This window comes from Pagrus major, chromosome 1, assembly GCF_040436345.1.
Source record: "Pagrus major chromosome 1, Pma_NU_1.0".
Classification (NCBI taxonomy): Eukaryota; Metazoa; Chordata; class Actinopteri; order Spariformes; family Sparidae; genus Pagrus; species Pagrus major.
The window spans coordinates 12,849,563-12,860,786 of NC_133215.1; the positions used below are offsets into that span (position 1 = coordinate 12,849,563).

The window sequence follows — 11,224 nt, forward strand, 5'->3', positions numbered from 1 at the left end:
GACACGTTTCTTTTCTTTTTTTTTTTTTACACCACTTCGGTCGATACCATAACGGACAGGAGTGCGTTATGGTATTGCGTAAAAAACGAGAGCCCGGCACATTTATGGAACTTTTCCCCAAAACGTCAGGCGAACACATTCCTGTGCGTAAACGCTGCGAACAAATGGCTGTTAAACAAGCTCCTACCTTGTCGGATAACAAACAGCTGAACAGTTTATCTAGTAAACCCCTTTTTCTGCTGACAGTTGTGGCGAGAAGTAACGTAAAACGGCGAGTGATTACCATGGTAACGCTGAAGCGCAATGGACGGCGGAATTTGCACCAGATTGCGTAAAGCAGGAAAACCCGGTAAACAAATGGAAACGTCACCTCGAAAACCGTGAAAATTCACTCCAATTCAGACAGATGCGCGTAAAATAAACACACAAACCCCTACAGGAAAGCCTTTAGGAGCTGCTTGTAGAATGATATAAACATAAACCATCATAAAATAACAGTAAGATGGCTCAACGTGTGACGTTATAGGACACAAATCGGGATTTTTCAAGCCCAACATGATAGGTAACATAAAAAAAACACAATGTATGGTGAGCCCTCCTACTATTAAGTATCATAAACGCATTAAATGCCTCTGTAGGAATGTTAAAATAAGACCTAACCCAGGGCAATTTCCCCCCGCATTTCAGCAGTAGAATGACAATACACACGGGCTGTAAACGCATCTCCTGAGGGCGTTTTAGCAGTAAAAACCCTCAGTCCCTTAATTTGCAGAAAACGCAACGTGGTGGCTGTACATTAACCTACCCTGGCATCCCTGCGGTGCAGGATCTGATAGGCGGCTCTCCTGGTGGGACAGCAGGACACACGAGGGTACAACCTGTGGCAAACTTCTCCGCTGCTGCTGCCGTCAAGCAACACTTTTCGCTCCCTTTTCTTCAGCCGCTTGGGCAAGCTTCCGTCGTAACATCTTCTCCGCCTGGGGCTGATTTCTCCCCTCTCGCCGAATTTTGCGTCTCCACATTCCCACACGTTGACCGCGATGGCCAGGACGAGCACAAATTGCAAATGCTTCATAGTTTAAAAAATCATAAAAATCAACAAAAATATGTTTTTTTTAAAAAAATATATAAAAATAAGATATTCCCACTTTTTTTTTTTTTTTTTTTTTTTTTTTCAAAAGAGTGGGGTTAACCTGCAGTGTAATATATACGCATATAGTTTTATTTTGGCTGTATTTCTCCAAGCAGAAGCCAGTTACTACAAAAACAAAAAAATCACAAATATGCAGTATGTCAGAGCAGGTGTCCTACATTTGATTCACTGCTGTGAAGAAAGGTGTTTACAATAAATTAATAGTTGCTTCTGCTTATATAGCACAACTCAGATATAGCAAGAAATAATAATAAAATAAAAGCAAAACAATAACACAATTTATCCTGATGAACACAAAAAGTCAAAACCTTGCCCCCCCACCACAAAAAAGAAAAACACCGTGAACTGCAAAAAGAGCCGTGTCGTTCCTTTAAGATGTAATTCCTTTTTTAGCACTGCACGGCGGTTTGTGCATGCACGGGGTCACAAAAAAAAACACATAAGACATAAAAGTTGTCTCTCACTAAAGTCCTCAGACCGCTCACATGTTTTCCCGTGCTCTTTCCTCCTTCTTTTTAACCAGCGCGCGAGAAGAGGAGCGAGCACGGTGACGTATGACTTCGCGGGGGCGCGCATGTGGCCACAGTCGCGTCCACATCGAGGTAAACAGTTACCTGGTAAGAGCGGAGGACGGAGGGTGGAGGGAGAGGGAGGCTCGCTGTCGGGCTCGATCGACCGAAGAAGTGAAGAAAATGACAACTCAACTCTCCTCCGGGCTCGAACGTGCGATGTAAACAAAATATAAGCACTTTTAATTTGATTGGTGAATGATAATAGTCCTGAAAATGATTCATTTTTTCCCTGCCCGATCCATGTAGTGTATGAGCAGCCTATAGCTTGTTCTCCTCTGTGCTGCTGCAGGCACATAACCTCCATTTCCAAACCATCTAAACCTCATTCTCTGCTTTTAATTTCTTTTTGGCAACTTCAGATGTCTTTCATGTTCAGTAGTGGATCATAACTAAGTACAGATACCCCAAAACAGTAGATTTTTTAAAGATAAAATATGATGCCTTGTTATGAATTAACAGTATATAAAGTAGTATGTTTAAATTGGCTTCCCCTTGTTTATGCCCAATAGACATAAAATATATAATAACATTACACATTGAGTACTTTTATGTTTGATATGAACATTTTTCTCATAAAATATGTATACTTTTCCTCATCTTAGATTTTGAATGTATGATTTTTATGTTATATTGGCACTTTTACATGAGTTCTTACACCTCACTTGACATGTACACGACCATTAAAGGAAAAGTCCACCCAAAAAATGATGTTTTGGAGTCTACAAAACATTTCTGGAGCTTCACAGCGAAACAGTGTTGCAATGTTCTCCTAAACAACGGAAGTAGACTGGGACTTGTTTTGAAATGTCCAAAAATAACCAAAAGAACAACCAAACAAACAAACAAACAAACAAACGAAAAGGTTCCATACAGCTCATCCAGTGTATTCCGATTCTACGGAAGCCCCAAGGTGCCAAATTTATTCGAGAAAATGCTATTTACACCCTTTTAAAGCTGAAATCTTTACTGTAGCTGCTAAGATACACACCACACCCATCAAGGGTGTAAATACTGTCTTTTCAAATCAGTCTGTGCTTTCAGAGACTTGGATTATGCTGGACAAGCTGTCATTATTCATTTATTTATTTATTTCAGTTGTTTCTTTAAAAACAAGTCCTCATCTATTTCAGTCGTCCAATCGGCCATGAGGGTGTGTAGACAAATACTGAATTTTCATTTTTTGGTGAACTTGTCCTTTAATGACCATGCACATGAGCCAAGTCTTAAAAATATTTGACCAGTAATTCCAAACTTTTTTTTTCTGCACTCGAATAACTGAGAGAGGCATGGACATGTCTGCAAGACACTGACATTATGAAAATGGAGAATTATGTTACATCACAAACTGTGTCATGGGTGTTTGACTTTGTTTCTAAATGTGGTCTAAAAGGTTTATTCTAGTAGCCGCAGAATGAAGATTTACATGTGTTAGGTAGTGGAAAATCGGCCACAATGTGAATCAATCACTGTGACCTGGTGCCCGACAATTTGTTGCCGTACAGTGGTAAATACTGTAACTGTAAGGCATCTTAATTTGGCCCCTGATAATACCGGACCAAATGTGGGACAAATCCTCTTTCATTCCCCTCTTCAGAAATGTCTCATGATAGCGATCCGAAAGGGAATGTCCAACCATGGCAATTACTGGAGAAACAACACCCACCCCCCCTTTTTTTGGATACACAGAGAATCTGAAATCAGTTACATTAGCGGCACCTGTTCTTACTTGGGGGTCTCCGGCACTCACCAGAGCCCCAGCTCAGCTTATCTACAGGAATCTGGAGCGGGAGGAATCCAGGAGGGGTTGGTTTGATTGTGGGCAATTATGGAAATGACTGTGTGTGCTATGAAGCCGTGGCAGACCATGCCAGATATGACCCCCCACCCTCTGCATTCTTTACGTTACCCAACTGGAGACATTTCAGGACCAAGTATAGCCAAAGCGCTACTGCAGTATTCTGGATGTAAAGGAGGGATGGAACGTGGAGCGTAAGAAGGGAAGGAATCTGCCACCACCACCACCACCGCTAGCACCACCAATACTAGAGCTCCTTGCAGAGAAAAAGAATATAACTGCATTGTCGAGCAGCGTGAAAACATGTGGGATGCAGCTGTGGAGCAGAGAAGAGTACATCTGTTGGGAGAGATAGACCATTAGAGAGAATCACAGTTCGACAGACCGCAGTTCTAAGCTGACGGAGTCCTCGTGAAGCACAGGCTCAGAGTACACACACACACACACACACACACACACACACACACACACACACACACACACGTGCATACACATGAAGAATAAGCAAACAGCCATATAAAGTGTCTTCTATTGCAACATTTGCTCTCCACATTTTCAAAAGTCATTTGGTTTTATTACAGTTATTGCATCACATGTCAGGTGCAGAGGCGGAGCTCATTTTGCTATAATTGGCTCATTAAGATCATGCTCGAAATGCGACATCTAGATAAATAAATATTAACACAACAATTCCCTGAAAAGATATCACCTGCTTGGCCCTTTTATTTCTGCAGGGTCAGTCGGGGAATTCTCATACACTCAGCGTCTGACCCTGAGAGAGGATATCCCAGAGGATGATGGTTAGGTTTGCGTGTGACCACATAAGGATCAACAACATGAGTCTGGAGCTCTGCAAGCTCTCATTGCCGCCTCCACTGTTTCCCCGACCGAGGTGATGTTGAAAGTTTACTCTGTTCTTTCTGTTCGTTCTGTTCCTGCATTGTTTGCTTCATAAGTCAGCGTCGTAATCACGAGCATACACAACAGGACTGATGACAGAACTCCATTTGTGCTTTTTCAATTTTTCCATTCCAAGCTGGCGAAACCACTAGCTCACACCTCATAGTTCATAAGTCCACCTCAAGTTGTCTCCGCATGTTGTTAGAGGTGGCCAACACTTAGCTGCGAGTCCAGCGTAATTCATCTGTGGAGCAACATGGAAGGAAGGGCTTTAAGCCATTATTTGACACAGTAATAATCTATAACCATGAACACAACAGAGCATCTTTTCCAAATAACTGTACACATTTGAATCATACTATTGTAAACTCTTGTCATGTTGCTATGATTTTTACATGTTTAAAGCAGAAATTAGGCCTCTGTCTTGACAATTCTGTTTTGTTTTGTTTTGTTTTGTTTTGTATCAACTACAGATGGTAATCTGTAGGCCACCATTTTATATCTCAACAATAATTTTAAAGATATCAATTAAAGGTCCCATATGGTACTCATCCTCAGGTGCATACTTTTAATGTGTAAAACTTAATACATACTGTCCATTGTACTGACCCTCCGTCTGAAGACCCTGTTTAGTGCCCGTCTCTTTAAGCCCTTTTAATGTAAAAAAAGACAACAATCTCACTTTCAACAATATGGGACCTTTAAATTTAGTACAGACATTCATGGTCCTCAGAGGATAAATCATAATGACTTTGGTCATCTCCAGTTCCTTCCTCTGGCATGACGTTCACATTTGTGAGTGAAATGTCTCAACAACCATTGGATGGATTGCCATGAAATTTGGTACACACATTTATATTCCCCTCTGACTAACTTTTTACTTTCTTCAGTTTGTCAGAAATATCACTTAATGACTAATTACCTTCAAAAAACGAATGGCACAACAGTAAACAGTTAAAGGATAAGTTCACCCAAAACAGAAAATTCAGTCATTATCCACTCAGCCTAATGCTGGAAAGTCAGGTGAAGTTTCGTAGTCCACATAACATTTCTGGAGCTTCAAAGCAAAACATTGTTGTAGCATTCTCCTAAACAAGATGGCCATGAGATTCTAAAATTGATTTGAAAAGACCATATTTACACCCATGATGCGCAGTCGACCTCATGCTCCCACTTAGTGCACTTTTAGCTCAGTAGCTACAATGAAGATTTCGGTTATCCTAAAGAACGTCTTTTCAAATCAATTTGGGATCTCTGGGGCTTCCAAACACCTGGATTAGACAGGGCCATTTTATGTTTTGGGGTTTTTTTGTTTTTGTTTTTTTTGTTTGTTTATGTTATACATTTTAAAACAAGACCCCATCTTCTTCAGTTGTTAAGGAGAATGCTGTGACGCTGTTTTGACGTGCATCTCCATAAATGATTTGTGGACTACAAAACTTCACCTGGCTTTCCATCAGCATGGGGGTGAGTAGATTATGACTGAATTTTCACTTTTCATTGAACTTACCCTTTATCCTTGTCATTGTGAGCATCCTGATGTTAGCATTTAGTTGAAAGCACCACTACGCATGGCTGTAGACTCCTGTTTGGAGTTTGACACTTAAAGCAACATTATGTAAAAATCTGTATTTTGTGTGATTTGTGGCCCCCCACCAGAAAACCAGAAAACATCTTCTCAGTTTCACGCATTGTGATCCTACCCTCTCACTGAAGTTACATAGTGCTGAAACAAGAGATACAAGGGACCCTATTACAAGACCAGTACCATCAAAATGATGTTGAAGCTGTTATTTTAAGATAAAATTGTTACATAATGTTGCTTTAGACCTTTTTAAACCCGCATTGTGTATCCCCCTCTACCATATAATTTGAGCACTGTACATGCAAGTAGCATTGTAGGGTCAAAGTATCCAAATTCTTCTAACAGCCCAGTTTTACGGTGCAGAAAATCACATTACATTATGGCATTTTTCTCGACTCTACAGCTAACATGAAATCATTAACGTCAGCCCACTGCAAGCAGCCATTCAACTATGTGTGTACTTTTCTTCCATGGCCTCCATCCCTCACCTTGCAGCACACAGCAGCATTGTGTTACTCTCACACCTTCTTTAATGGCCCAGCTTTGGCAATCACAAGCCCTAAGGCATACAGAGCTCGGAAAGTGTTCACAATGTCATTAATAGTCCTGACAACAGCTTAATGAGCCTCTGCCATCTGTTTATGAAAGCTTCAGGGAAAAGCGAGCGAGAAACAAGAAAATCAGATCCAGTAGCGATTTCCAGCTGTGCGAGCGCGTCTGATTTCCACTTGAACATTTCTAAACACATGAGGACATTTTAAGTGTAGTGACTTATGCAGCGTCATCTACTGTGAGTCAGTGACTGAGCCTGGGCTGTCTGCCCGGTATCAACAGCCTCTAAATCACTGGCTTCAACCATCGGACCACACTACCTCGCCTTTAGCTTCCTCGCCCCTCCTTCCTCTGTACCACCCTGGAGTGTCCTTAGGCCTTGTTTGGCTAAAGTATACACATGGCATGAGTAACTGAAGCCACCCAGGGCTCCCTGGCGCGATGGCACGAGGCACATACCGGGTTGCACAAGTCGAGAAGATGAAGTGTCCCGTCACTGTTTACGCGGTACTCAATGCCTGACGCGTACAAATACACACAAATACAATGACATAGCCCGAGGGAGGTAAATAGAGCGCCGTTGAATTGCATTGCTCCGTACAGGAAACTGATCAGTCATTTGCTTCAAATAGATGCATTTCCAGATGTGTAGGCACGGCGGCTAAGGTTGCTTAAAAGTGGTCAGGGGACTCAAATCTCTCACTTCACTTTGATCATGTCTTTTCTAATTTTAAAGCAAACGGAAGGGAAGGATTGAAGTGACCATTGCTCGCTCCTTTTTAGTACTTGGCTAATTTCCTCTGTAGTCTGCTTTGAAAGGGACTATTTCCATTTCCTCCTTGTTTCAGTTTCTTTGGTCCTCTCTGAACCCTATAATAGAGAATAGCGCAATCCCTGAAGGCAAGTAAGAGGTTAATGTGCAGATTGATGACTCTTTGTGGCCACTTGTTTGTAAATGTTTCCATCAGGGGTTAAAAGATCCCAAAGCAGTACCATGTCAGGCACCGTACATATGTGTGCAAGTTGCAGATTCATTACAGCCGAGAATCACTGCGCTGCAAATGAATTTGGTTGGATGGGATGGTGGCGGGCGGGCGGGCGGGCGGGCGGGCGAGTGGTGGTAAGTGTAGTCTGGTGTGGGCAGCAATGATGGTGGTCCCTGACTGTCGATGCTCTCTCCCTTGTTTCCCTCCCTTACTCCCTCATTCCCAGTACCCCGCCGTCCTCAGCCCATCTGTTCCTCCTTGGCCTCTCAGGCTCTCCATCAGGTAGGCCTGAGCTATTGAGTGCTCCTCTCGTCTCATGGCGTCCGACTAAGCCAGGCAGAGGAGTGTGTATGCATATGGACACCTGCAAGACTGTTTTTTTTATTTTATTTTTTTTATAAATGTACTGTCTAAGACGTTTGATTAATGAGGGCCCACCAATGTCATTAGCTGGCTATCAGCTTGCCTTTGGGCCGATCAGCTCTAGTGGAAATATTTAGCGTTAAGAAGAACAGTGTTATGTACTCGTGTTATTGTTTCAAATACAGACAGGTAAGAAGAACAGGTGATATTGAGCGGTATGACATTCTAATGCCAAATCTTTTGTAGAATTGCTCGTTAAGAGATTATTTTGACACTGTTTCAAATCTAAGCAGTATCACGCCTTTTCTAAGCAATTCTGCCTTTATTAGGAACCATACCAGTAAGTTTATGCACCAAATTCATGCTTGCTTAGTGGATTTGGAAGACATCAATTCTCACTCTAAACCTGAACATTTCATCTGAGGAGACTTGCCTGCAGTGTTTCTTTACTGCCACATTCTGTATATTGAACTTTTATCATTCAAACAAAACGGCTAGCAGAGGCATACAGGCCAAATTAATCAATTCCACCCTTATTTAGATTAAGCAAAAGGAAAGTATTTTATCCATTCCTTCCATTATTTGGAAAAGTAGCTCTCAGGGTGGTCCTCAGCATGAGCTTGGAGGGATGATTGGTGCGATAGTGCAAGGCTGCACAAGTTCTCTCAAAAGTGGACATTATATGGTTTTCTCAGGGCTTGTGGTCAATTGTGAAATCCCGGTTTACACAGTTTTTTTTGCGTCTGGATCATTTTACAACAGAAGGAAAAGAGGCGAATGGAACAGGCGCTCCCAAGAAGTCAGCAAGGTGTGGTGTGGAATCCAGTTTTGAGACTTTTTCCTTTCATCCCCCCACACAAAGGTCATTGTTTGGGAACCCACTGAGTCTTATTGTCCCAGGGTATTGTTTTGAGGTCTCTTTTCAGAGTAATATTTCCATATCTGGCCCTTGTTCTTTTATATCAAAAAGCTAAAGTGAAAACTTCCCCTTTGTCTGGGGTCTGATTACCAAGCGTGAGTCATTTTTATAATGTGCCAGCTTCTCCTGTCAGGATGTTTTTGTTCTAATCCTTTTCAGTCAGTCCAAGGTGCGTCTGCTAGAAAACACTGCCCAGTTATTACAGTATACATTTTCATATTGCCATCCTAAACGTAACTCAAGCTGTGGTCTCCTTTGTGTTATTGGTTCATACCAGCCATGGAAGGTATTTGATGGTAGCTTTGAGGCAACAGCTTGAAAACTGTAATGTGCCAGATTTGCTACTGCTTTTGTTAGCCTCACTTGCTCTAAACTCAGTGTGACATCAACATGTTTCATTATTTATGTCCAGGTGGATTTCCTCCTTAAACCTGCTATTACTCTTTATGTATCACCTAACACTTTAATAGCTACAAAGTCTGAGAATTGTTCATGCACAACTGCATGTTAGTCAGATGTGTTTTTGCCTCCTCAAGGCCTTAAGGATCTCATTAGCAGAGTGAGCGTTGTGTCAGAAGGTGGTCTCCATGTTGGCCCCAGTGATGGCAGGTTTGAGTCAGACTCTACGTCTTTCACGGCACAAGAAAACAGGTTGCTGGAAAAAAGTAAAAAAAATTAGGAAATAACAGAATAAGCTGTACATGCACTGCAATAACCTGATTAATGTAAAACTGTTTGCTACATGCAGGAATGAGGTTTCTACCCTATCTTCTACCACGCTTCTGTACAAAGACAGGCTTTTTAAAGTGTCATCGGTCAGTTCAAGATATTAATGTAGGAATTTTGCATTAAAATGTCTAAAAATGACTCGACTTTTGTCATATATTTTCTTGAGTTGGGAACTTACATTATCCCAAATTTTTACAACAATGCTCAAGCCCAGAGAAATCCACTCATTTACTCAGGGTAACGGGGCACTTCATTTGGTCGCCCGTCACTACTTGCAGGACAGGGAAGTCGGTGAACGAGGCCAAACGTAACGTGAATAAAACTGTATAACATTACCTCGTCCCTGAACATTTGTGCCTGACTCACGTGGGATGGATTTTCACCAATAGTGGTTGCTAAATGGTGTGTTCACCACTGGCGAAGCAAGTTAGATCGCAGGAACATTTGTGTTTATTTGCCTTACTCCCACCAGATTACTTTACTGTATATTAGCCCTAAGATAACATTAGCCAGCAACAGCACGCACAGAGGGTGTGTGTCTGTGTGTTTGAAAATCGGGTCAACCTGTCACTAAACTCAGGACTCACCAGAGTCTCCGGTTCTGTCTCTTCTTTTCCCCTCTTGCCTCTGTGACATTATGTTCATGGAGTAAAGTACATTTCCCCTCCAGCTCCAGTCGCCAGTCCACATTAAAACACCCAATGTCAGGTTGATAAACGGGAGTGAAGATAAATCCACTTTTTAATCCCAAACATTAAAAACTGATAGAGAACATCCCAAATGAGGAGAACAGGCTCTTAAGTGAAAGCACAAAGTTTTTACTCCCTGCAAATCAGCAGTAGATTACTAATTTACTGATTTATTGAGACTCATCTGTTTTTGTGTTTATTTTGGTTTTAATTATGTCGGACACAAGGCTGAACAGCTACTAGTAACAGTTTCTTTTCACTGCTGCAATCCTGTAAGAACAATACTAGAAGTCGTTTGTCATGTTAAAGGGTACATTCACTCTAAATAAGTGTAAAAATAACCAAGAAATTGTGTTTCTTAAGCAGGAGTCTATCTGTTTTACCAGGCTTTCTCTGATATCTCATTTACGCAGCTTAAAAAAAATAATTGAATGCAGAAATCTGACATTAACCCTGTTATGAAAGTGCATGTGAACGCACTCTGTGTGATTGAGCAGTTGCGTCCTCAGCCTTGGACCTTTCTCAGCACGGTTCATCTGAGACTGATGGGGTCACTGCCCTGTCTGCCACTGTATGTCCCCCTCCCATTCCTCAAACCCTCCGTCACACTGACACTTGAACAGACAAGCTGTCTCTCATATGGTCTAAAAAACCTGCAGATGTCCACCATACATGTGCGTAAACCCCCATCCACGCAAGAGCTCGCAACACGCAAACAGTTGCAGGCCTATTACCATTAAACACTCAAAAACATAAACACTGCCTCATTATCATCATACTCCCCTCATAGCCATTTAAAGCAGACAACAAATTAACGAAAGTCAGTGACCATAAACACAGGCTACATGTTTGTACTTTCTTGTGGGAAAGATCACTTTGTAAATAATTTGAGAAACAAAGGATAAATCAAGGCAATTTAAAAACCCAAGTTTATCTTCAGCTAATTGCAAAGATAGAGAACAGAACTTTCTTGGTGCAGTC

The 11,224-nt window shown here is 41.6% G+C and overlaps 1 protein-coding gene across 1 annotated transcript in view; it reads right to left on the minus strand.

Annotated features, from left to right (window-relative positions):
- Positions 1–1,398, minus strand: part of hhip (hedgehog interacting protein) — a 35,847-nt gene extending 34,449 nt beyond the window's left edge. The window contains exon 1 of the mRNA XM_073465347.1: positions 806–1,398. Within this exon, the coding sequence (XP_073321448.1) occupies positions 806–1,075 (270 nt within the window). The 5' untranslated portion in view covers positions 1,076–1,398. The remainder of the gene's footprint in view (positions 1–805) is intronic.
- Between the last annotated feature and the right edge of the window lie 9,826 nt (positions 1,399–11,224).